The sequence below is a fragment of the Lipophrys pholis genome, assembly GCF_963383615.2.
Source record: "Lipophrys pholis genome assembly, chromosome: 15".
NCBI lineage: Eukaryota > Metazoa > Chordata > Actinopteri > Blenniiformes > Blenniidae > Lipophrys > Lipophrys pholis.
The window spans coordinates 18,992,105-19,017,766 of record NC_137642.1 but is presented as its reverse complement, the minus strand read 5'-3'; the positions used below and the strand labels follow the sequence as shown (position 1 = coordinate 19,017,766).

At 41.9% G+C, this 25,662-nt stretch overlaps 1 protein-coding gene across 1 annotated transcript in view; it reads right to left on the bottom strand.

Moving 5' to 3' along the window:
- The window catches only part of cdh23 (cadherin-related 23), a gene marked incomplete at its 5' end in the record, with an annotated part of 174,404 nt that overhangs the window by 79,326 nt on the left and 69,416 nt on the right, over positions 1–25,662 (bottom strand). Inside the window, 5 exons of the mRNA XM_080482426.1 lie at positions 3,381–3,569; positions 5,392–5,504; positions 21,086–21,164; positions 25,239–25,367; positions 25,465–25,659. Coding sequence (XP_080338552.1) covers positions 3,381–3,569; positions 5,392–5,504; positions 21,086–21,164; positions 25,239–25,367; positions 25,465–25,659 — 705 coding nt within the window. The remainder of the gene's footprint in view (positions 1–3,380; positions 3,570–5,391; positions 5,505–21,085; positions 21,165–25,238; positions 25,368–25,464; positions 25,660–25,662) is intronic.

Below are 25,662 nucleotides of genomic sequence, written 5' to 3'. Positions count from 1 at the left end.
ATGCGATGTAGGATGGGCTTTGGTGTATACAATGAGGTTAGCAGTGTCCGACTAGGAAGGTCTGAATAACCTTTAAAAGGAGCACAGATCATGTTTGTCTTACATCTCTCACTCTCAGATAATTCCTCAAGAGTCACGGCATCATGGATAAATATAAACCACTCTCAGAGTCAAAATGACATCATAGCTCAGAAATACCTGTGGCTTTCTTCAACCAAAAAAAAAACAAAAAAAATCCCCCCCAAAAAAACCCACTTGGACACAGAATCCCCCTGTCTTTATATATATAAAGCTGCAGAGCAGCCAATCACATAGCTGCTGTGGCAGACAGAGGAAGACGGGAGGGATGGTCGATTGGCATTACGCTGCCAGTTCAAATAACCCCCTTGTTTTTGTTTTCATCTCTGGGAGAACCATTGTGGCTGATGACTCCTATTTAAAAGACCATCCAATATGCAGGCATGTCACCTCAAACTGCCCATAAACGTAATTGCCCGTCCATTTGCCTCTGCCTTTAGAAGCCCCCAATAAAAGCATCCTGTCAGACACAACTGCCACAAAGTTTAGTGACAAGTTGCAGGAGCAAAAGTTTTAAAGATGCTAGCGGAGCAGAAGAGGATATGAAGGCGGCGGCAGACACAGAGAGGTAACTACCACTTGTGTCATAGTGAAAGAAATGAAACTTCTGCCTATAATCCCCCACACATGAAAGAGGTGAGATTACAGCACAAGTGTGGTGGAGTGTGAATGAGTGTGTGTGTATCAGCAATGACATGCAGGTTTAGGGGATAAAAACAGAAATTAAAAAAAAAAACATCTCATAGATTTTACTTCTTGGAACGGTTGGATGTGGCCCTAAGGGAGCAGCGTTACCCTGCAAGACAGGTCGAGTGTCGGTATCTTTCCACATCTGCAGCGCATGACCTAAAAACATTTATCTTTACCTGCTTTATCCAAATTAGGGGAGCGAGAGCTGACTATGAAAGGCAGAGCACACAGCAGGACGCCAGTCAATCACAGGGCAAACGCATAATCACACAGAGAATTGAGTCTCCAATCAACCTGACATCTTTTGTGGGATATAGCAAGAGTATTTTGAGAAAACTCACCCACCTACAGGGAGAACATGCAAACCCCACATAGACCAGCCCTGAGCCCGGAAACTCTGTGAAGCGGGAGAGCCGACCTCTTATCACCAACTGGCCCACACTCAAAAGCACATTTCATCTTTTCTGGTTTCATGTGTGATATTCTTGTTTTTGAGCTTCTTACGATCCAGTTTGTCACCAAATGATGAATAAACATTGAGCCGGGGCCGTTAATGCACTGGTGCTGTGGTAAGTGCTTTCAAGTGCAACATCTATGGTGATTTTGGTAAATTGAAACCATCTCAGAATTGTCCATTTGCAGCCAACAAACTCACTCCAGCTATATCGAGTGGAGGGGTGCTGTCCCCACAGTGAGAGCTGTTACTGGTAGTGGTAAACTGTTGGGCGCTAACCTCCAGGGAGACCTCTTATCACCTGCCAGGTGTCTGGGTCGTCATCCCACCTGCATTTCAGCACCGCGATCGCAGCTCTGCCTCCTCTGCTTGCCACCGCGATGCAGACAGCAGCCGAAAACGCCACCCGTGAATGGATAAACAGACCGGCTGCTAAATATTCCCGCTATCGCTCCTTCAGCTGCTTTCTTTCTCTCCAGACTCTTTCTTCCTGCTCCACCAATTATTCAGACTCGGAGTTTTGCTCCATTGCAGGCTACTTTCTGTTCAATCATTTTTGTAGACTTGCCCCCTCTCCTCTGTCTCTCTTTACTCTCCACCTTTTTCCTCTATCCACTTGACTTGCAGTTATCTGTCAAATTCCACCCTGGCGGCTGCCGTCCCTGAATCAATCAGAGTTGACTAGCTTTCAGCTTATCTGCACCCCAGGTGATTGATTTTCCTCGTTATGTATAATTTGATGCTCTATCCCATCTCTTCCAGAGCAAATTAAATTGTAGTCGAGTCCAATGCGCCGGTGTGAGTGAGCATGTGCACATGTGAGAGAGGGGCAGAGAAAGAGTGAGCGAGGCAGAGCAAGCGTAAAATATTTGACTTCTGTGTATGTTTTGGTGTCTGAGTGTGTGTGACTGTGTCAACACAGCGGGCTGATAGATACAGCAAATGGGAAGTGACGGACACACTGAAGGAGGCTGGTGTGCACGGATGCTGACAGTCCAAATACACACAGGCTGAACTTACAATAAAGTTCATTATGAGCACAAGAAGAAAAACAGAATACGCAGCAAACAGATGCAGCTGTGTTAGAAATGTAATCCAATCAAATCCTAAGAGTGTCAATTAAGCCATGAACACCCCAATATTTTAATTGGCTTCAGTGCTCAACGAGGTTGTAAAAATACAATATGTAAAGTCTAATTTAAGGTAAACAAAAACGTACAATAACTAGAATAATAAAACATAAAATAAAACACCCAAACAATAATCCCACCTCAAAGACAATTTTCTGATGGTATTTCTACTAAAGTCATTAAGTCATCCTTCAGTAAACTTTCTGTCGGTGTATTTAGTGTTGCAGTTCAAGTCTGCAACACAAAGTGGTGTATTGAGTCACTTGAAGATGCAGCTTGAGGAGTTTTAACAGCGGTTGAAGCAGTGGTGTTGTGTATGTAATAAGCAGGTTTACCCACTGGCTGAAATCTGGACCAATACATGTGTACAACAATCAGTGGCAAAAACCCACATTTTGCATACTGTCCCATGAAGAATTGTTTTCTTGCATGTAAATGATTGCATTGTTATTATTATTATTATTATTATTATTATTATTACATTATATATATACTTACTGCTGTGGTTGACCATGTGAAATAGCTAATGGGTAAATGAGCTAACAATCGCATTGGTATTGTTTGGTTTCCTATGGAGAGGATACTTCACTGTGTGGAGGCGGAGAAAAACCAGCAGTCCACAGTCCAGGCTGAACTGCACACCTTAGCGACAGTCATTATGTTCTGCTGCAGGCGATACTTATTTGAATAGCTGAACATGATGGACAGACCTGACTAAAAATGAGAATTTGTAGACTAATGTTTCGACACTGATCATTTTCTGCACAGCTCAGTCTGAGTGTGTTTTTCTAGTTCTGGTACTGAACACAGCTGGGAACTACCACCCCATCTCTTTGGGACTGGTAAAAGCAGAGCAATTAGTTGCACAGACAACATTGTAAAAGGCGGCATTAGCAGTCTGGTGTTGACAGCACCACAATAAATACAGTATGTGTGAGCTTGAATTTATCCAACGCTGACCTGAGCAGTGTCGGCCTAATGTCGAAGATTGTGTGACCGTACCAGCCACCGAGAGGAGGACCACCCACCTCATCCTTGTCTTCAGCCTGGATGAAGAGAGGAAGAGCGAAGCCCACCTGGGCCAGTTCGGTGATTCGGACCCGATACTCAGAACTGTTGAACTTTGGGGCGTTGTCATTCTTGTCAATTAACAGGATAGTGAAGGTCGTCATCACTGTTGCGTTTGATGGACTGCGATCTTCTTTCAACTCCGTTGCCTTGTAGGGAGCACCAGCAGGAAGCAGCAATAGCAGAAAGAGAGGTAGAGCGAAAGAGAAAGACAGCAAAAGAGAGTGGAAGTGGGTGAGAGAGAGAGAGAGAGAGAGAGAGAGACATGAGATGCATTTGATTGGACTGAAAATGTCATTCTGGATGGAGGCGGTCACCACGCAATCTCGCCAGGTATTTACAGCTGTTCATTTATTGGATCAAAAGGTGGACAGACGGCCCAAAAGCAATCATAGAAATAGGCTCTAAGTGAGGCCAAGAGAGGGCCAGCACATGTACGTCCACACATACACGTGGGCACACAATGAGATTTAGGAGAAAAGAGTCCCATTGAGAAGACACAATTACACACTTGTTTCTGGCTGCCTTAGTATTGAAGATGTGAGAACCCTAAAATGAAAAAAAAAAAAAAAAAAAAATCCCAGAGAAAGAATAGGATTGGGCAACCGTTGTCTTTTATTGATGGATGAGTGTCACAAGCAATAGGAGAAGAGGCAGGAACAACATGCTGCTCTCTGGGTAATCAAGGTAGTTTAGCCTCCCCTCGTCCAAACGCTCCTGAATCATTTGACCTCCACCTCCACACGCCCAGCCCTATCTAAGCTGCCTGAAGTTGAGAAATTAGTTGTATTACTATGGCACACCACAATCAATAGCAGCGCCAGCTAAGAAAGCAGAAGCAGACAGAAGGGGAGAAAATTTAGAGGAGGAAAAAAAAAAAGAAAATCCATATCTTATAAATACATTTTTTTGGGTGACTTTTTTTTCCCCCCAGCAGTTTCGCTCATCCTACTTTTCTTGTTTGTAATTATCGATTTCAATTAAAAAGAAAGTCTGAGGTTGGCATCCATTATTGGGGTTACTTTTTTTTGTAATAAACCTTTGAGCTGGTTGTATCTCACTGGTTTCTACATAAACCCAGCAGTGACAAAAGTGAAAACATAGGTGCTAATTGGCACATTAGATGTCTTCAGACGGCTTTTTTTTATTTTTAACACTTAAGGAGCAAATGACTTGACATGGGAAGCTAGCATAATCCAGAATGTATTGAAGAAAGAAAGAATCTTTGTTTCTGAAATCCTTCCACTTTCAGTCACATGTCAAAATCCATTTCACGCAGCCTCTCACCCTGTGGGAATCACTTAGTCTACAATACTGGAAGAGAGAAAATAATGACAAAAAAAAGAAAAAAAAAAGTGGACATTGTGGGAAGACAGCAGGTAGAGAGGTGCTGGGGGTGAGAGGGCAAGACTGACATGCTAAAAAGCTAAGAGAGATAGACTTCTGGCTCAGTGGAGGGACAGAGGGATTCAGAGTTTGCACCCCACTTCAAACAAAAGAGAAAAAAAAAACATGGAACAAAAGGAGGCTTCGCCATCAAGGGGGAGTTTAAATCCTCCTTCTTTATCTGGTTCTCCTCCGTTTCCCCCTGTCCTCATGACTGCCGCCTGTTCACTGAACGTAAGCCTCAGACAGGCACGCCGTCGCTGAATCTCAAAATCTAATAGCTTCACAAACCCACAGGACCCACTTTTATTTACAAATGAAAACACACGATAGTGATGTTTCTTGTTTTGAGACAGCGCTAAATAGCACATTGACCTTGCTATCTTGTCGAATTCAAAAGCGTCATGTCAAAGTTATGCAGTTGGCATAATTTTCCGAGGCTGTATTAAAGCCAGAATCAGCATTGATTTCATATACGACCAAAGCTCTCATTTTAACCACCAACGAAACAGACGTTCGATCTCTTCTCATGGCTGCAACGGCTTCCTCAGCCCACCCACCCCAGCCCCACGTTCAGCATCCCACCTTGACAGTGAGCGTGAATCCTGCTGAGTAGAGCGGGTTTTCTCTGTCCAGCTGGCCATTCACTGTCAGAGACCCACTGATGTAGTCCAGGGCAAAAACACTGTTGGTGTTTCCTAGATGGAGAGATGGAGAGAGAGAGAGAGAGAGAGAGAGGGGGGGGGGGGGGGGGGGGATGGGTGAATGGATGGAAAAGAGAGAGAAAGTAAAGTCAGAGGGACAAATGAAACTGGCGTTGTGGATAATTCAACATAACTCCTGGGATGTAGCGAGGAGCCTTTGGAAGGGAAGGTGGTGCATGAGCAATGTGCCTGTCTCCATTTCATGCAATATGGATTCAGCTTTTGCTCTGCTGTCTTTTATCTCTATACCTGCCTTAGGCTGACCGACCACCTCCAACCTGACCACAAGATGCTTCCCAGTATGCCTTTGTTTCTGTCACTGTCTGCCCTCTGCCCACAGTTTCTGCTTCTTCATCAGTTCCCATCTTCTCTTCACTTTTTCACTTCAGCTGTTGATTCATGTGATGACAAGCCTATATTTCTGATAAGAGGAAGGCAAAATCCCATAACTTAAAAGCAAACTTTAGATTTCTTCATTGTTAGTATGCTGTGGAAAAGATGTGTTTCTGGCCATCTGTAATTATTAGCCTTCTTCAAGTAGAACTATACACATGTTGAATTGAAGCATGTCAATTAAAAAAAAAAGGCAAATAATAGTTTGCAATGGTAAATTAATTATACGGAACTTTATTAACCATAATCGTAAATGAAATAGTAAATGTACTAGAAGCGTGAGGTCTTACTAGTATCTAGTATTTTTTTATTGAATTGAAATGAAAAAGTTTATTTTGGACATGAGGAAAACAAATAAAATGATACAAAACAACACCTAAACTAAACAAAACCACAACAAAACAAACAAACACATCAGAACAAACCAAATTAAAAGTAGGTACATAATAATATAGTAATAATTGGATAATAATAATATATCTATTACACATCCTACATACATAGTGTCTTTTCGATTGCAGTTTCTTAGTTAATCCCTTATTTATAACCATAGACTGCATGCAAGGCTGACTGACTGCTATATAGCTGCACTGCACGTTTTCTCTGAGCGGCATCATTCTGAGTGGTTTGATGAATTGCATTAACTTTGTTATAGTCTGTGCACTCCTCCAGAGAGGAGCATTTCAAATTATGAACGCTGCACTGTTCTCATTAACAAGTTCAAGTGCACCCCGTGTTCTCCATTTACTTCAATTAAATAGGTTAAAATAGAGCGAGGCCAACTTGAGTCCTCCTCTTATTCCCTCTTTTCCTCTTCAAATTACAGTCTCTCTCTCTCTCTGTAACAACTCACTCACACGCTCCTCTGACTGTCTCCAGCATCCTGTGGCTGTGGCCTGCTAATTACACCCAGCAGATGGAGACAAGAAACGAAAACACACCTGACGGCCCTCACCTCTTCATTGCTTCCATTCTGCAATGTCTGACACTTTCCTCCCTCCCTCTGTTCAACCTGAAATGTTTTGATTTCTCACTCAGAATCCCTAAAAGAGTCATTTTCATTCTCGGGACTTGTCATGTGTGCTATGTGAGACTTAAAAACGTCCCCGTGCAATCTTTAGGCAGAGGATGGCGTACAGGTGAATGTCATCAGAGAAATCTGTTCAGCTGATGGCAAACATCGGGGAGAGGAGGACTGAGCGAGTAGACCTGGATATGACTCACTTGTGCTTTGTTAATACAGACAGCAGGTTAAACAGTTTAACCTCCGGTAAGAAAACAAACAAGAAAAAAGAAAAATATCTGTATCAAATTAAGTACAATGAATAACATATTTTATCATGCTTTTAGAAATTTTAAAACCGAAAATATAAAAAAAAAAAAAAATTCAAACAATCTCATAGCCAAAACAGGCTGCAGTCCACACTACAAGCTGAGATGCAGCAACAATAACAACTCCTCTTGTCAATGCATTTCCTCCTTTTTCTAGTATCTGAAACACAAAGCTGCTCTGAGTCCCTTTTGTGTCTTTACAAGCATTCTTGTACTTTATGCCAGGTACAGTTTGTGATCACAAAACACACATATCGCCACACCCATGCCCATCTGTCTCATCCATTTATGGAGCCTGATTAACCTGGAACTTCACAATCAAGCTTCTGTTTCCCCCCACATACACTCTAAATAGGCCTTTCAGCCATAGTCAGTTGGACAAAGTGCTATAGAAGATGGATGAATATGAAGACAGATCTATTTGGTCACCTGAACAAGTTTCGAATAAGATTGCAGACCCGGCTCGCCAAGAAAAATCGTAAGTGAAAAGTATTCATATCCATGTAGTTTTGTGTATTGTACTGGTCATGGGGTGACATACTGCTGTTATTCCAGGTCAGGTCAATGAGAAATCATGAATTCTATCAAAGGCAATATAACATGATAAGAACTGTGACCCTACAGACCTGCTCTTTGTAAAAATAATGACATTAATACAGAAGGTACATTTAAACAAAATGTGGAGAGCTATCCATGTGAAGTCAAGGATTAAACATATTGCTGTTTTTAAAATATATAAATTGAGGAGAATGAGATTAAATTTAAAGCTGAGCCTCAGTGGTCCTATTTTTTATGTGGTCCCACTGAAAAATAAAACTACCCACCCATTTTATAGCATTTTCACACTGAAAGTGACCCTCTTGAGCTGATTTTTGCAACGAGTCGGAGGCTATGATGCATCAACATTTGACAAACTTCAATGTTGGGGATACAATTTGTGGGTTACTGGATCACTTTTGAAGACTCTGTAACATTTTAGAACATTTCAAGATTTTAGCAAACTCTGATGGCTGGTTCATAGTTTTACTATATTTTTGAGAACTGGCAGGCTGCATGTGAAGTCATTGTACTCGTCTCTATTAAAAATGAATTGGGAAAACTTAAACTACCCCCAGATCTCTGGCAGATATCTTTAAAAAAAAGACCAGGATATGAGAGACAATTACTTGTGCTAATGGTAGATGGTTTCTCCTCTTTTCATATGCTGTTACTCACTAAGAAAGCTCTCCATGATGGAAGACCTTTTTACATTTGAAATACTTATCAACCACCAGAAGCCATCAAATGTCTTCTGATGTTTATCGTTTATCACTCTATAAAGGAGAAGAAAGAGTGACACTTTTATACTTATTGTACATCAAATCAGTGGAGCACCTCACTAAACTTCACCCAATATAGAATCGCTGTTATTCATCGCAAGTATTAAAAGTCTCCCTTTTCAAAACCTTATACCAGCATGTTGTTTCTTTTTCTATCCATTGCTTTTTTGGTCTTTTTTTTTTCTCAACTAAATAATTCATTTAAGGAATACTTACAATCAACACTGTGTTTAAATGTGGCAAAGTGACATAATTTGATACTATCTTTAAAAATGTATCCTGTGCACAGCAAAGAAGGCAGACAGGAGTCGTCAGTTTTCCACTTTGAGAATCCTTTCATCTCATTACTTCATCTCATTACTCTAGGCTTTGTTCACCTCCTGCCAACGATATTTAATGAAGTAAGTAGTGTCACCCAAACAAACTCCTGAAATCCAAGTTTTCTTGGAGCATACTGACTGACTATGTGGACAAAAATCTTTATGGTAAGCCAAGTCACTTAGTATAAGTGATAGCATCAAAAGCAAAAAATAAATAAAAATAAATAAATACTCTGAAATATGTTTGTGTTTGTTGAAATTGTGTCTTTTCAAAGGCACTTTTTTTCATCACACATTGAGCCTTGAGCTGCACTTTGAGGGATTAAGAGCTGCTCTCCAGGTAGTTTATAGTAATAGCAGAGGTCTAGACTCCAGAGAAACACGTTCAGACCGTAAGTCTACAGTGCACAATTGCTAGGGGTCAACAGATTAACCCATGTCTGTGTTTCCTACTCCCCACTCGCTGCCCTATTATTGCTCCGTACTGAGCCGGTGATAGAGAGGAAGGAGGCCGGAGAACAAAGAGCACAGAGGGGGCGTGGAGAGGAGGTGGTAGGGCAGCAAAGAGAACAGGGTCCTCAGGTAATTAGGCTGGACCGAGGCCAGAAGGTGGTGAAAAGGAGGTAGAGGGGAAAAAAGGACGGCTCGTTACTGTATGTCCATCTCACATAGTGTACTTAATTGTGGACAGAAAAACGACAACAAGTGCCTCATTGTTCACATTTTGTTCACAATATCAATATTCAGACTACTAATAATTATACAGATGATATTCAAGAACTTTAACCCAGTTTGGCTAAAGTTGGAATAGAAAAGAATGATTTATAAGATATAAAGAAGAAATCACAAATCTTATAACTTAACAATAAAATGGACGACTGATCAACAGCATTATTGTTGTTAAAGATTTTAATGATTCATATTTAAACAAAAGAAGAGGCCAATCACCAGATTCAAAGTACAATTCAATATTGACTGCTTAAATAAACACTTTATTAAGTCCGGGGTTCCTTCACAATTGTGGCCAAAAAAGCAATTAAAGGAAAACTTTGGTTTTGGTTTGTGATCTGTTTTTTGTTGATTTTGCAGCTCTATACTGTTACACTACTGCGACCTGTGAGCCTGAAAGACAATAATGAATCATAAATTCTGTGGCCACTAAAAGCGATTCTACACTTGATTGTAACCATAAGTAATTTTTGTCTATTTGCTAAAATGACTGCTCTCATTTTATTTTTTTCCGCACGACAGTATAAAACTGTGAGGAAAACTGAAAATGAACTCTCCCCAGAAGCAGGAAGACAATGAAACACAGGATCAATAAGACTAAATCTGTCCTTGGAAAAAAAAAGATGAACTGGTGTAATCAATGTAATAATACTACAGTGGGTGCAGGAGCCAAGTTGCTTATTAGGAGGATCAGATTGTTGTTGCGAGACTGAACTTGGTAGAGAGAGAGAAAAAAAAAAGTCTGTCACTTTGTGTCATGCACGAGTGCAAATACGCTGACACAACGTTCACTGCAACGTTTTTTTCTGCATGATGGGAGGGGCGGGTGAGAAGTTGATGTTGACAAGACGCGGTGGAGGTGACAGCGGAGCGGCTCGAAGAGAGGGAAGGGTGGACACCACACACTTGGAGCCTCCCGGTGTAGGCATCGTGGCTTTAAATTGCCTTGTCAGCTTCGGTGACCTGACATGAATGCCAATCTACTCCAACAGCCGCCCCGTAACCGGGCGACTGGTCGCTCACCCCGCCACGGAGCGTCCTGTGCCCATACACACTCCCGTGAAAACACACGAGTGGCCTGCCGCAATGTGCGTTTGCCTGTGGCAGCAGATTGTTGGTTCTACTCTCTGTATGCGTCCAACCAAAGAGGCTCCGCCTCGCTGCTTTGGTTTCCGCTGAGCGGCCCTCCACCGCGGCTCGGCAATGTCGAGCCTGACCACGGAGACAGACTGGAATTACACACAGGTGACTCACAGGTCCCGCAGAGAAAGAGAACATAATCATATTCTAATTGCTGATAGAGAGTGTACTCCAGTCGTCTGCCAGGACACTGTGATTAGATCTCCAGGGGGTAAAACATTGCTCCACACAGGTAGGCACACAAATGCCTGTGCACTTTGCATCCACATATTCCTTTTGGGTGGCGCTACTTCTGTGTGGCTTGCTTGAGTTAATGTGTGTGTATATTCAAACGGTAGACGCCTGTGCGCGTGTGTGTGTCAAAGTACACGAGGAGCTAACTGGCACAGTTTGTTTCTATGATGTGAGACTCTGGAGGATAAGCAAAGTTCTCACATTACCAACAGTACTGGACTGGAAAATGAGAACCCATGCCATAATTGCGTCTCGAGTGTGGTGCACACTCAAATGCACTCTAGCTCACGCACACACACACATTCCTATTAAAAATGTCCACGGCCGTGCACGTGCACATAAACTAACTCAAACATTATCTTCTGCGAAATTGACATGCGTACAGTAGCCCCACTAGCCACGGCTGCAATTACGGGATAAAAGGAAATCTAAATAATTCACATTTTTCAGTTTCAATTGAAGCATTTGCGACTTCATATCATCTATTGTCAAACACATTCAGACCTGTGTCATGAACAGTGATGTGAAGATTCATATCCTGAAAACGGTTCTGTTATTGAAAATCTCACAGCCTCTTACAAAGAGCCAAACTGTGAGAGCAAAGACTGGGACGAGACAAAAATAAAGGCGATAGAAGCGGGAGTGTTTTGAGTCACAAAAGTGGAAAACATACATGTGTAGTTATCGTGAGGGGATTGCCCGAGACGACAGGAGAAATAAGACATTTGATCTGATGAGTTCAATCGGGCGTGTGACAAGTGGTTGATAATGACTTTCTTCCCAGCAATGAGCTTTTGAGGACAGCCGAATCAGGAGTTCTCCAAGTGTAATCGGCATGACTAAGCTCGTGACAACTGTTTTCTCTAGTTTGTGACAACACCATGGGGGCGCTGGAACATTCTAGTAATGTGATGTGGCATGCAGCCAGTGCACAGAGTCTCGGGGCTAAGATTTTGTGTACTTTGCTAAATGTACACAAATTAGTGTCACTTTTAAGGATTACGCCTACAGGCAGATCACATTAATGATGAGGTTTTAGTTATTGTCTTCGCAATACACTTGCTTCAAAAATTCAAAATGAATGGTTTCTCACCGACACACGCGCGCTCGTGCACGTGTTCATTTGTGCACTGACACACACCCCTGAGTGTGACAGCTACCAGTGCATATGTGTGTGTGTGTCTGTGTGTGTGTGATGCAGAGTGATAATGGCCCTGTGGGTGTCTTGCCATTGGCAGACAAGCTGCAATTCATGAATACACAATGAACTAGTTTCATCAAAGTTTTTTTCTTTCCCAGGAAAAAATAGGTTCAAGGACAAATATTGTAAGACAATGCATGGTGGACGAAAGCGGCTTGATTTGGTGGTCACGGATCACTCTCGTTAAAAAGTTTATAAGATGCATGGAGACTGTCTGATGTTGCCGCTTTACCAGCAGAATCATAACAACTTCCTGTTAATCATCTCTTCTAAAAGGAAAAGTGTTTGTTTAAATCCTCCCTTAACCTTGAAGAAAATTACATTTGCTTTCAAAAAACAACAAGATTGTAATAACACAACAATCTCATCTAAAATTCAATAAAATGGCTACAGCAAGATGTACTTATTGCATCTCAGAATTTCAGGGATTTTAAAATTTACCATTTTAAAACACTGTAAACTGGAACAATATGTCCAGTCTACAAATGTACTCTTATGTTATGTTCTGCTCCAGGAGGGCTCAGGGTGGGGTGTAAGGTGGTAGGGGTTGTGTTTCTCCTTTAGTAAATAAAAATGGTTCACCAGCAGGCGATCAACATCTTTTAACACTTTTGTAAACTGAGTCTGCCAAAGCTCTCTCACATAGAGATGGAAACTCATTCGATTAACTTCAAACTGACCTACTGGACATATTTTTTTCAATATCAACCAATAATTTTGAACTAAATAAAGGACTTTTTACCATGAAAAACATTTTTTTTTTTATTGGGAATGTTTGCAATTGTTGGACCTGTGACATGATGTTCACCTTCATTACATTTGTGATACATTCAGTTCCAAGTTAAGTGTTTTAAGAGGGATTGGCTCGAGCAAAGAGAACGAGAAAGGCCGGCTGGTATTAATACATGATTACACTAAGATGTAACTAGCCCTACCTGCAACTGAGCAATTGTCTTTGAGAAAATTAGGGGTATCATGACATGTAGCTTGATATATAAGATCAATTCCTTCAAGGGGCATTTTTAAACCAGTTCTTAAGTATGCTGTCCAAAATACGTCACATCAGGAAATTGGTGTTTATTCCTTCTGAAAGGACATGCTGGACGATAGAGAAGAAAACTTGTGACATTGTTAGGAAATGTGAATAATGGGGAACATTTTTCGGGGCAATTTCTCGAGGGACACATTCATCGCGTTGATTTGCAATATACAGATCAAAGGTGAATAGTTTAGTCACGACAACAGAAAAAAGGTAGATTGGCGAGTCCGATTTATGTTTCCTTCTCACCTCAATGAAACTTCGGAATCACAGTGTAAAGTACGTGGCAGTGCCATTTTCAGAAGTTAGCGGCAATCGGTAACACTGACCCTCCCTCCTTGTCTGGATTTGGACATGTGTTGGGGAAAATGAGGTACTGATATGATTTGACCAACAGGCAGTTAAGCGTAGCACAGAGGGCATAAATCCTGCTTTATCACGTGCTTTACGTAGAACAAACTCTTCTACAGATTTCTAAGTGCTTTCTCTGTTGACTTTGGTCCCAGACACCACAAACCCAACCTAACAATAAACCTCATTTCCATCCTGGTCACAGACACATGTATCAATCCACAATCTTCAGGCCTCATAAAAGATAATCAGACTTACAACTATTGACTCTGGCTTTGGTCCGTCAGCCTGAGATACCACATCCTCCTTCCAACTCAGCGCCGAACTGGCTACGTAGTCCTATCTCTTTGGGTGTGCATATGAATCATGTTCCTGGGCATATATATGAGTATTACTGATGGTGACTGACTGACTGTCCTATCTGATATGTAAACTCACTGGCCACAATAATATATTGCAGCTTGCTCGACAATACAAAATCTGTTCCTGTACACTCAGTAGAAAACAACAGCTGGTTGGAAAAACAGCAGAAGAGTAAATTGGGTTTGACATCTGGAAATACACTTGTTCAAAACAGTACAGCAGAGGATAAGTTGTTTTACAAGCAAACAGTATCCCCTTTATCCCATGGATAAATGCAAATAACAGAGATGCAGTAGCACCTACAAAATAGGTTGCATATTTGTAACAAAAGTAATGTTTAGAAACATAAGTGTTTTGTTTTTTTTAAGGGGATGAAAGCCAAAACATGATCTCAAGAGTAAAAAAAAGGGTTTACTGTTATTTCCTGACATACTCTTTGTGAAACCATTTGATGTAATTTCAGAATATAAACTGTTACACCTAATATGGAAAGGCCGAGTGAACATAAACACGATACCAGGAGATTCTTAATTGAACTGAATGAACGAACCACCACATAACATTTGAATACAACTGGATGAAACTGATATCATAACAAAGTGAGGGCTCGACTTGAGACTTAAGATTGGACTTAGATTGTCAGACTCTAGCAGACACTACTACACTTTGGATTGTGTTGCGATCAGCGCCCTGCAGACTATCAGCCTCCTCTCAGAGATTACATGGCAGCAAGCTGCGGAGAGCCTCGGAGCGTCTAATTGAAAACCTGGAGAAATCCCAGCCACACTGCACTGACAATAAGAGCTCCCAATAGAATAACAGGTATTAGGCTTGTCCATATTACAGCATGCCTGCTGATATGAGTGAGGCAGTAGTGGCATGGAATCGGAGCATCAGCGTGTAGCAGTTCTGAAGGATAAAGGTACATGTGGAAAGGCAGACGAGGGGAAATAATCGCCTTTACTACTTATCAGTTTGTCCAGGCGGAAAATGGCGTGCCCATACCTGTATGGCCAGCTTGCTGGGGGGGAGGCAAGTGGACGGCGCCACCTCCCCCGTGACCCACTGCACTGAATAGTGATGTCTGCCTCATTCCCTCATGCCCATGACACTCAGAGGATGCTTGTGGCTACACCGTGTGTCTGTACATGTGCAATATGTGGTCTCACTCTGCAGCTTTTGACAAACTTCAAAATAATGTAAAATGAAGTTATCATCTTGTATCAGCTCAGACAATTATACTGCTTGAGTTGCTGCAAATTAAATCAGCTCTCTGCTGCCGCTGTTGCTGCTGCTGCGGTTTTCCCCAAACGGAGTCGGTGCAATAAGGAGGGAAGAATCGTCTAAAAGGAAAGAAAAGGGTAGAGATGGAAGGAGCTTAGGATAGGATTAGTTGTGCTTGCGTGTGACAAAAGAGATAGAACCCAGCACACAGATAAACAAGAGGCTGATATGAAAGGCTTGGGGGATGTCCTTTCATTTTGAGAAACGCTGGGCTGACTTTTATTCTACTTATTCTTACACTATCATTACAGCACAGTGGAAAGGCGACACAAACTTTACGCAAGCTTAACTCTCAAAGGACGGCAATAATCTTGGACAAGACTTGTTGGCTTCTTACGTTCTGTAATATGAATCAGAGAGTATTCTTTTCGGAAAGGCGTAGTTTAAGTGATTTCATATTTCTTAACTTTGCTGTAATCTTTTTTTCCCCCTCTGTTTTGCTGTCCCCATTTGTGTGTATTTGTGTTCGAGAGGATGATCCATCCATGTCTATACGGGTGCAGAAATCCACACGTGAGCTTGTTGCGTGTCGACGTTGTGCCAGAGTGACTCCGTCTAGGCTCTGGAGCGTCGGTCCCCCAGGTCGTTGGTGTCAGTGAGACTGTCCAGTCCTGTCTGTGCTCGTGCCTGGGTCGTCCATGGGGAGCCAGTTTGAGTGGATAATGGCTGACGTTTTAGGACTCTTTATTGGTGGAGTTGACGGCCAAAAGCTCTGGTGTAACACTCTGAGGATATGAATAAAAGCTTTTTGCAAAAGCTCATCAATGGGATGGTTTGTTGAAAAAAAAAAAAAAAAACAAAAAACACACGCTTTTTGGTTTTCTTCTTTTGTGAAATACGTTGATTTACTGCCTGTCTAACTTCATGTGTCAAGTAGGATAGAAGAGGATAGAATAGAAATGAATTTTAGATCATGGCTTAATAAAACTCTAGTAACCTTAGATGGGGGTAAGCTGGCTACTTGGTGTTTTGTGCATGTATTTATCCTAAAGGCAACAGAAGATGTCTAGGATGGGTGGAATAATTTAAGATACAGCTAATTACGTAGTTGGTCATTGAACGTGCCATTTGCGAAGAGGTGTGTAGTCTGTTTATGATATGCTGTGCTGCCCTCAACACCAATTGCAGGTCCTTCCTGTTCCTGCTGTACACCTGCAAAGTGTTGACTTTGCTCATCAAACTCTTCAGTGCAAACTATGACTTCCTTTTATTTCATGCTGTCATACAGAAGGCACTCACATCTCCCGTGCTGATGTAAGAGTGGAACTGTCACCTGTAAAGGTCATTTAATAGTCTTGACTATAACTAGAGTTGTCACAGCCACTAAAACACGACAGGTAGTCACTTGATTCCCACAACACATGTTTGCTGCTCAGAAAAGATACCACAACACCTGCTGAATTCTTCTCTCCCTTCATCCCCATTTGTGCCATAATCAGTATGAGCCAAGAACAAATCATTTTTTAAAGAGGGCTTTTAGAAACATTAAGAGCAACTACAGGGAACCCCCCCCCCCCCAAAAAAAACCCCAAACCTGATACAACATGCCAGTGGCTAAATTAGACTGACTCAGAGTGTAAACGACAATGAGAACATCTGATTTTTGATGAGAGAAAATGCGGCGTCCTTTTCAGTTGAGAGTTTCGCATGAGAACGGCTGCGTCGGATTTTTATTACATGTCAGATGTTTGGCTGAATATTAGTGGCACCGGGAGAGAGTTGGGTGGCGATAATGACTGCCCGAGCATGCCCATTACATTCATTTCATCATTAGGGAGTTTGTCGGTGACTCTGCACAACTTTCCCAAATAAAATCCTGCAGAAAATCAACTATTCACACAAATATCTCAAGCCTATGATTTCATTTCAGGCCGGCATTCCTGACAGGTATCAGAAACGGACTAACATGATTAATGGTGAGCTAAATGTTTCATCTCGTTTGTGGAAATAGCTCTTCAGATACATCAAATGGTCGGTCTTGCCTTTATTTAGCAGTTTTTTACTCTCTGATGATTATACCTTGTGCCGATGTGTTGTTGGAAATGCAGACAAATAAATAGGAGTAATTTCTCAATTCTGAGGAATTGCAGCAGCGCCAACACTGATAAGCAATGGGCACTGTAATAAAGATCCCCTCAATACAAAGATTGTACTACAGCCTCATTTTAGTGGAAAAAAAGCAAGAATACAAGTTCTTCTTAACAATAAAGGTCTGTCAGGAGCTAATATAAATACATGTGTTTATATTTGTTTGGGGCAACAGCCATTATGGGCATGTAATGAAATCTTTATTTCCATTATCGCTGCAGATTAGGAAGAATTTTTATTTTTTTTTACTTTCGGAATATTTCAGGTCTGAGAGCACATTTACATTAAATCCAATAGCTAGTTCTGTAGTTTGAAATGGTGTTTGATAATTAATGAGACCACTGGGTCAAAGGTCCAAAAACGGGATAAATCATTCCCTGCAGATCAGAGATTTACCACCAAGACTCTTCCCTCGCCCCCTCTGAATCCTCTCCATCACAATGTACAATAACAACTGCAACACTGGAGTCAGAATATTGCTATACTTCTATCTTTCATACACATCAAATCCCAGATCCTCTCTCTGATTGGAGGAGGAGAGAGGAAATCCTCGTCCCGAGTCCCACCATCATTAGCGTGAATCACAGCTGCAATTAAAACCTCGTTTATCTTAATTACCGAACTAATGAGACGAGTCCCACAGGAGCGCACCGCACTCTCTGAGGACACTCGGGGAGCACGAAGGCAAGAGAGGCGTCACACAGAGTCACACTTAAGTCTGCAAACAAGCACGCCCTCACACTAATCTCACTGCAGCATGAGCCTGGATAGACAGAGACATATGCGGAAATGTGCATGTACAAGCACACGCAGAAATGCACAGATGCGTACAAAATGCATCGTCTGACAACCTTAGCCTCCCACCTTTATCTCCTGGCACTGCATCACCCTTCAACTTTCATTATCTATCAAACTTATAATGATTTTATCAAGCCTACAGACTCCATCTCCATAAGGGCTTAGTGCGGTGCTATAACTCTTGATTTTGCAATGACTGGGAATACATCGCACCACCTAATTAATGTCTTTTTAATGCTCTTCTCCTCTAGAGCTTAACTCAGCCCTTCAACTTTGCAACAAACACAACACACACAACAATACAACATGTGGCAGCCGACGGTAAGTAAGACTGAGTAGGTGTGTGCACTGAATGGGAGCAAAGGGTTTTATGGTGAGCTCAGTGAAGGAGCAGGCTGAGCGGCGGACTCTGTCCTGAGTGCACACATGGATTACAGCACACGCATTCACAAATAATACATGACTGCACACATGACTGCAGTCACACACAAGCGGGGGTCAAATTTCCTGTTTGGTCGTGAGGTCGCGCAGTGACTCAGCAGATGGCAGAACAATGAATATCTTCATCACCCAAAATTCCCATGGTGCACCAGGCTTATCACGCAGTGCCAGCCCTTATCAGCCAGCTGGCAATACTGGAGGCACCGATGTCCTTCCATCCCGGCCGTTTTGGGCCCGAGAGGGGGCGAACAGAGTTTAAAGGATACAGACCACAGCCGGCTGTAATCCTCCCAATGGGTGCTTATTTTCACCCCACAGATCAATGTTTGTCTCTCGAAGGATCTTCAAGGATTGTTCGTCCTTCAGAACTGACCTGGTGATTACGGTTAATATAAACAACCAGGGAGGCGATTAATGTGCGTGTGGAAATATGAAGTTTATGAAGATGAACAAGCTACAAACCTGTTGCAGCTGACTCCTACTGGTTAAGAAGTAAACAAGTTCAATGCACACAAACAACCTAATTTCTCCACTAACCTCTAATCAAGTGATGACTTTAGGTAAACAACCAGTCCTCAAATTAACATCACAAAGGATGCTGAATTTTACAGAAGTTAAAAATAGAAAATGAGAAAAGCAAAGAGGACTTTGTAGTAATAAGCTTCAACATACACATGACTAACATAATCTGCAAACCACAATAAGTCTCAACAGTTACAAATGACTAAATCAAGAGACCAAAAATTTCATTACTGGTGATTTGAACAATTAAATGCTTTATGAAAACAAACTCAGGGTGTACTTTTGAGATATAATGTAAACGTTTTAGAACATTTGCTTGAATAATGTCAAAGGACCCTGACAAGCAATTGAATCCTTAACTTAAATGGTAAATTGACTTCACTTATATTGTGCATTTCTCACTGCAACAGCAGGTCTCAAATCACTTTCCGTTGTCAGTTACGTTCACACAAGACACTCAGCCTCAGTCTCATGGTTCAGGGTTTAGTCTCTTAACTCCAACTGAGTCACATCCACCTTTAGCCATCAACATGATTCCGTCCTGGAGCAAAGTATGATGGTCTGAGCTGCACAATGCAGAAGCAAGCTGCTCTAAAGCACAAAAAGCAGAGAGGATAATTTAATTGAATATATAAAAATAGTAATAGAGAGCTGAGGATTACCAGCTACACCTGCCTCTGCAGTGATCTCCAGGTAGTTTTATGAACATCAATCAATAAGAACCGGTATTTAATCACTATCTGTAGCTACCGCTGCAACTTCTGGCACTGATAACATGAACAAAGGATAAATCTTGTCTTTTGTGGAGAAGCAGCATATCAAGCAGCAACTCCAGAATATTTCACCACAACACTTTGGCCAATTCCTGTCATCAGAATTCCAAACAAGGATCCTTTAACACATTTGGATGGAATTTTCTTGCTGTAAACTATTTCACAAGTTACTTTATTCAGTGCTACCATCTGTGATGTTCAAGAAGCACGAGTCCTTGGTAACAGCAAAGTTCCATGCCACTGACATATTAAAACTATAAGCAAGTTTTACAGTTTCTGCAGCACGGACAGATCCACAGACAAAACCAATACTGTCATAATCACTTGCTACTTTTCCCATCCAGATTTTTAATCCCCCAAAACATAAATTCTGCCATTAAAAGTTTGTCACAAATTGAGTTCTTCACTCCGCCAACTTATGAAACGATTTGGAAACATGTCTGTACGTTCACGTAATTACTTGTCATCATTTGTAGATGGGGATTAATAACAAATGACCTAGAGAGAAAATATTAGATGTGGCTCAACACCAAAATATGAACTCAAAGCTCCCTGCCTCAAGGTCAATCTGTCCACCAAGTTTCATACAAGTGTGCTCATGAGTTTTGGAGATATGGTTCTGGCAGACAGACAGACAGACAGACGAAGTAACTGGCAGGCAAACACATCATATCCTTGGCAAGGGTAAGAGAACTGAGTTCAGAAGTATTAAAGCAGGATCGCTGCTACAGCCTTATCAGCACCAAGCAAACTGTAACTGCCTCTCTCATTCTCCCAAGTGAAACTCTCAGTTACAGTAACACTAACACGAGTTATGCGTCTTCAGGAGAAAGGTCAGGAGGGTGGCCATTCGCTCCGACACTCCATCACAACAAATTTCACACAAAGAATTCATTTGATGTGACAAAAAACATTTAAACCACACAAGTACGCAAATAGAGAAAATCGTGAGATCACTCTCCTCTGCCGAAGGTCAAATTTGTCACTCTGACAAATCATAATCCTGTTTTGATGGCAGGAGCCAACATGAGAGAGATACCGCTAAACGAAAGCTGACTTCTGCACAACTGCACCGAAACTGTGATTAATAACTGCTCTCGGCCTGAGCCTACTCTGTGATGCTGCTCACTGCCGGTATTGACTGTTGTGCTTGATGAGACTTGTCTATTATCGCTGCAGAATTATGATAAGAGGTGATCGATTCCCCCCTCTGTGCCGTGGATGTCAGATTGATTATGCGACTCAGACCTGCGATGATGGTGTAGCCGATCCCTCTCGGTCGGCCGAGATCCTGGTCAATGGCTGTTATCTTCCGCACTTCGTATCCCTGCAGAAACACACAGGCACACACAAAACACGAAGCTGCATGTCATTTCAACGACCACACTTTTAGTGGATGCGTGAAGGAACTTGAGACAGGCTGCAAATTGTTAGACAAAACAAGACGGTTAGGAAAGTTTGATATTATAGGAATCCAAGGTGTTTACAAAAATAAATTTGAAAAACATTTAAGGAAACATTAAAAGAACAATAAAATCATGTTCCGGATCATTTAAAATGAAAAGCTAAGAGTAAGGCAATAAAAGGTTGGAAAGAATCCGGAAACTCCATTTAAAAAGCAAACTTAAATCAAAAGCATGCAGATGAATAGTGAGAAGCATTTCCACCTGCACATGTCTGAACATGAGTCATTGTGGAAGGTGTGACGCTACGAACAAGCATGACGTTCGATTCCGAGCTCAGAGGCCTTTCTGTGTGGAGTTTGCACTTGTTTCCCACGCGTCCATGGGTTTTTATCTGCCACTTTGATTTTCTCCTGTTTCAGGTTCATTGATAACTCTGAACATGTTCACGGATGTCTGTATACCTCACTCTGTGCATTTGCTGTGAGATGGAACATAAAATCAAAGCAAAATAAGGTAATAAACAGAATTGATAAGATGAAAGTTTAAAAACTGTTAATATGGCAAAGTGCATTATAAATATGATTTCACTTAAAATTTTAAATACTGAGATATTTATAGGGTGAAACATGTTTAGTTCTTTGGTTTTTTTTGCTTGATATGTTCATCATGCCCTTAGTATTAATCTTTTGAACATTCAAGATCCCAAATTTTTGTATTTGAATACATGGATGCACACTATTGTGAGATTTGTGTTCATTCATAAATTATTTTAGAAAATTCCCAAAAATGAAAGGACATGATTTATTTTATTGATTTAAAATAATAACTAATATGATTGATATGGTTACATTAGTATAGTTTTTGTTTTGGGCACATTTGGTTATTTTAAGCTTAAGGCTTAAACTATTAAGGTAAAGGTCAAAAGGTGCCCTTATACTTATGGATTATTATTGTATGTTATTATTGGCAACCTTGGAAAGACAAAATAAAAAAAACGAAAGCATGGTAGCTATCACTGTTAATTGCCAGGTAGCAAAAAAGACAAATAGTTCATTAAGACAGTCATGCTTTACATTTTGTCGCGTGAAAAGTTCGAGATAGTCAGTTACACAAATCTAAAACTGGACGAGCACTCAAGCAAAAACAATTAGCATATTGTTATATTATCAATTGTACGATTACAAATGAAATCTTCTCACACAAGGACATTCCTAGTAGATGTATCAGTCCTTCTGATACCTTTGTCACTCTCAACTGGACTTTAATACATGAAAAGTTAAAAGCAACAAGGAGTCAGATACATTACAGGCAAACATTTTTTTCTTTTATGTGTGTGATTAGCATTTCATTTGAGATTACTTCACCTTTCATTGTCTCAAACTTATCCAGCTGCACCAATGAGTCTGCTATTTGACAAAACCAAAGTGTGACAGTTGGGGGGGGGGGGGGGGGGCAAAAGAAAGAGAGAAAGCTATTTGAAAGTCTTTGATCCGCTGAGCTTTCTCAGCCTTCGTGCCTCAATCAGACACGGTAGTGTGATGCTTAAAAACCCCTGCGCTGCAGCGAGAGACTGTAAGACCCTCCCTACCTTCCAGTTCCCTTCGTTGCCGCCTCCTACCCTCCTCCCTTCACTCACACTTGAGCAGGCTGCCTCCCATTGATCCTGCAAATTGTGTCTAAGACGTGTTTATGCTCCATTTCTGCCAAAGCATCTCCTGTCATTGACCAATTACAGCAGAATCAATTACAAGCCTTTTAGAGAGACTGATTCACACCGTTCACAAGCTGAGAGGGGGAACACACACACACACACACACACACACACACACACACACACACACACACACACACACACACACACACACACACACACACACACACACACACACACACACACACACACACACACACACACACACACACACACACACACACACACACACACACAAGATGGAAGGACTGACTAGGAAAGAAATAAGGGACAGGGAAACTGAGTGAAGAGAAGTGATGCTGAAGTAACATGAGCAATATTCTCAAGCTGTCCACACTAGTGGAATATGCTCAATCAACCGTCACACATACAATCCCTCCCCTCCTGCATACACACACAGACACACACTAATGCACTTCCACACAGACATTCCCCCACAGCCATCCTCTCTCCCGCTTCATCTTTTCATTCCTGCCTATACAGGGCATTACCCCGCCCCCCAACCCATTCCCCTTTTTTGCTACTGCCCCTCATTGATTTGACAGCAAAATTGTGTTTGTTGTAGAAAGGGGCTTTATGTCAGTCTGAGCATAGATTCTAGGCGATAAGAGCTAAAAATCCAGCCCTGTGACTTCATTTAAAAAAAAAAAAGAAAAAGGTTTCTCCTGCTCCTTTGCACCGTTGCAATATGAAAGAAACAGGGAAACAAGGAGGCTGTGGACAAAGTACAGGGGTTTTCTTTGTGTGCATGTGTGTGTATACTCACACCTTTGAGAAATGACCTGTGACAGGGATCCAAGTTTGATATCCCTACGTGTAAATGTCATGGGCCTTGAGAACAGTTGACACTCATTCTGTCATTGTACGCCCTCGGCTTATCACTACCAAACACTGCATAATGGAAATGACACATGCCTGTTAGAATCCCATTTGAGGTCACTGAAGGTGTGTGTGTGTATGTGTGTACACAAGTACAGCAGCCCCGCTGCCCTGCGGTCTCCCCTTGAGTCCTGTTGTAATCCCGACTGTATCTGTTGAGGGGGTCACAGGGGCTCTGCAACAGATTTCAGATTTTGGTTGTGGACCTGCTGTGACCTCTTCTTACATTGTCAATGTAATAGGATTACACACTGCCCCCTACTGTTAGAGGCAGGAGCTACAACTCTCCTAGGCAGCATTACTGGGGATTAGCTGTGCTCAGCGGCAGTAAGTAATCTGGAATTCACTCAATGATGTCAACTTTGTCTTCCGAATTAATAGTGGTCCTTTTAACTTTCTCCATCATGTAAATTTGCGCATTACTTTTTCCATGCTCCTCACACTTTATCTCATTCCACCCCAACATCTTACTATCCTCCAAAGCTCCATGCTTCCCCCTGCTCTTCTTCCTGTTGTGACCTTCCAAGTGACAGTTGATGAATCAGGGAGCCAGGGAGACACCGGGCGTCGACTCCGTCATGCCCCGTTAATATGCATGCAAATGTAGCACTTGACATTTCTACTACAGTGCGTACAGGCTGCGAGACGAGCGACGCGCGGGTGGCTGTGTGAGTCGGGGGGCCGGAGTGGGTGAGAGGCGGAATGAAAGCTGATAGAGTGAGTGAGGAACAGAAATCAGGACAAACAGTAATATGCCCTTGTGTATAATTCCCTCTCCACAAGTGGAAACATCAATAGCTGGACCATTAGCCACCTGGGAACTGAGTTTAGAGGCTGAGTCAGGAGAGTGAACATAATGGTGTACAGGGAAACAGACACTTGGGGCATTAGATACCCATTATAAACTTACTTGCAATAAAGACAGAAGTAAGGTCAGACCCCATGGCTTTGTACTGCATATGATACACAGACTTCATACTTCATAGACATGTAGCAGGATGAGCATGAGATAGCATAAATCCTATAGCCTTGATGACCTTTGCTGGAAGCCTTGCATCCCTGCAGCAAGACTGTAAATCTCCAACGGTAATTACAGTACCAAACACCTGCAGTGCTGTATGTAACATCCCCAAGGGCTGAGTTTGGGTGTATGTAGGTTCCCTTGAGGGAGGGAGGATGAGAGGTGAGCTATCATGGCCTTATAATAAGTCAAGCCATCGCTGTTAACCATATTTCTCTTGCACCTGTTTCAAACGCCTCCTGAATAATCAAAGAGTAGCACGGAGGCCGGACAGGTGGTGCTTGAGATGAGCAATAAGGTGAGATGGATAGTAAAAAAAAAAAAAAAATGGACAGATTTCAGGGATTCACATAAAAACTGCATGAAGAGGATATCATTACTGACCAGGGGAACATCCTCCTCTATGTTGGTACTGTAGGGAAGATTGGTGAAAACAGGGTCCATGTCTTGGACATCAGTGATGGTGATGGCCAAGTTGGCAAGCCGGGACAGAGGTCGGACTTTGTCTTGATCCTGACAAGGAAAAAAAATAAAAAGCACAGGAATTAGACATGCATCAATGATTGAGCATATTAGGATTTTGGTAACATCAACTAAATGTTATGCTGACCGTGGCGTTGACAGTGAGTTGGTAGGCTGAGATCGTCTCATAATCCAGAGGTTTCGCGATAGTGACGGTGCCCCGGGCCCCGTCGATAGAAAAGTAGGAAGAAGGTGGCTGGAAGGAGAAGAGGACACTGCCCCCAGTGCCCTGATCTGGATCTGTGGCATTCACCATAAACACAGATCTGCCCACTGGTGTATTCTG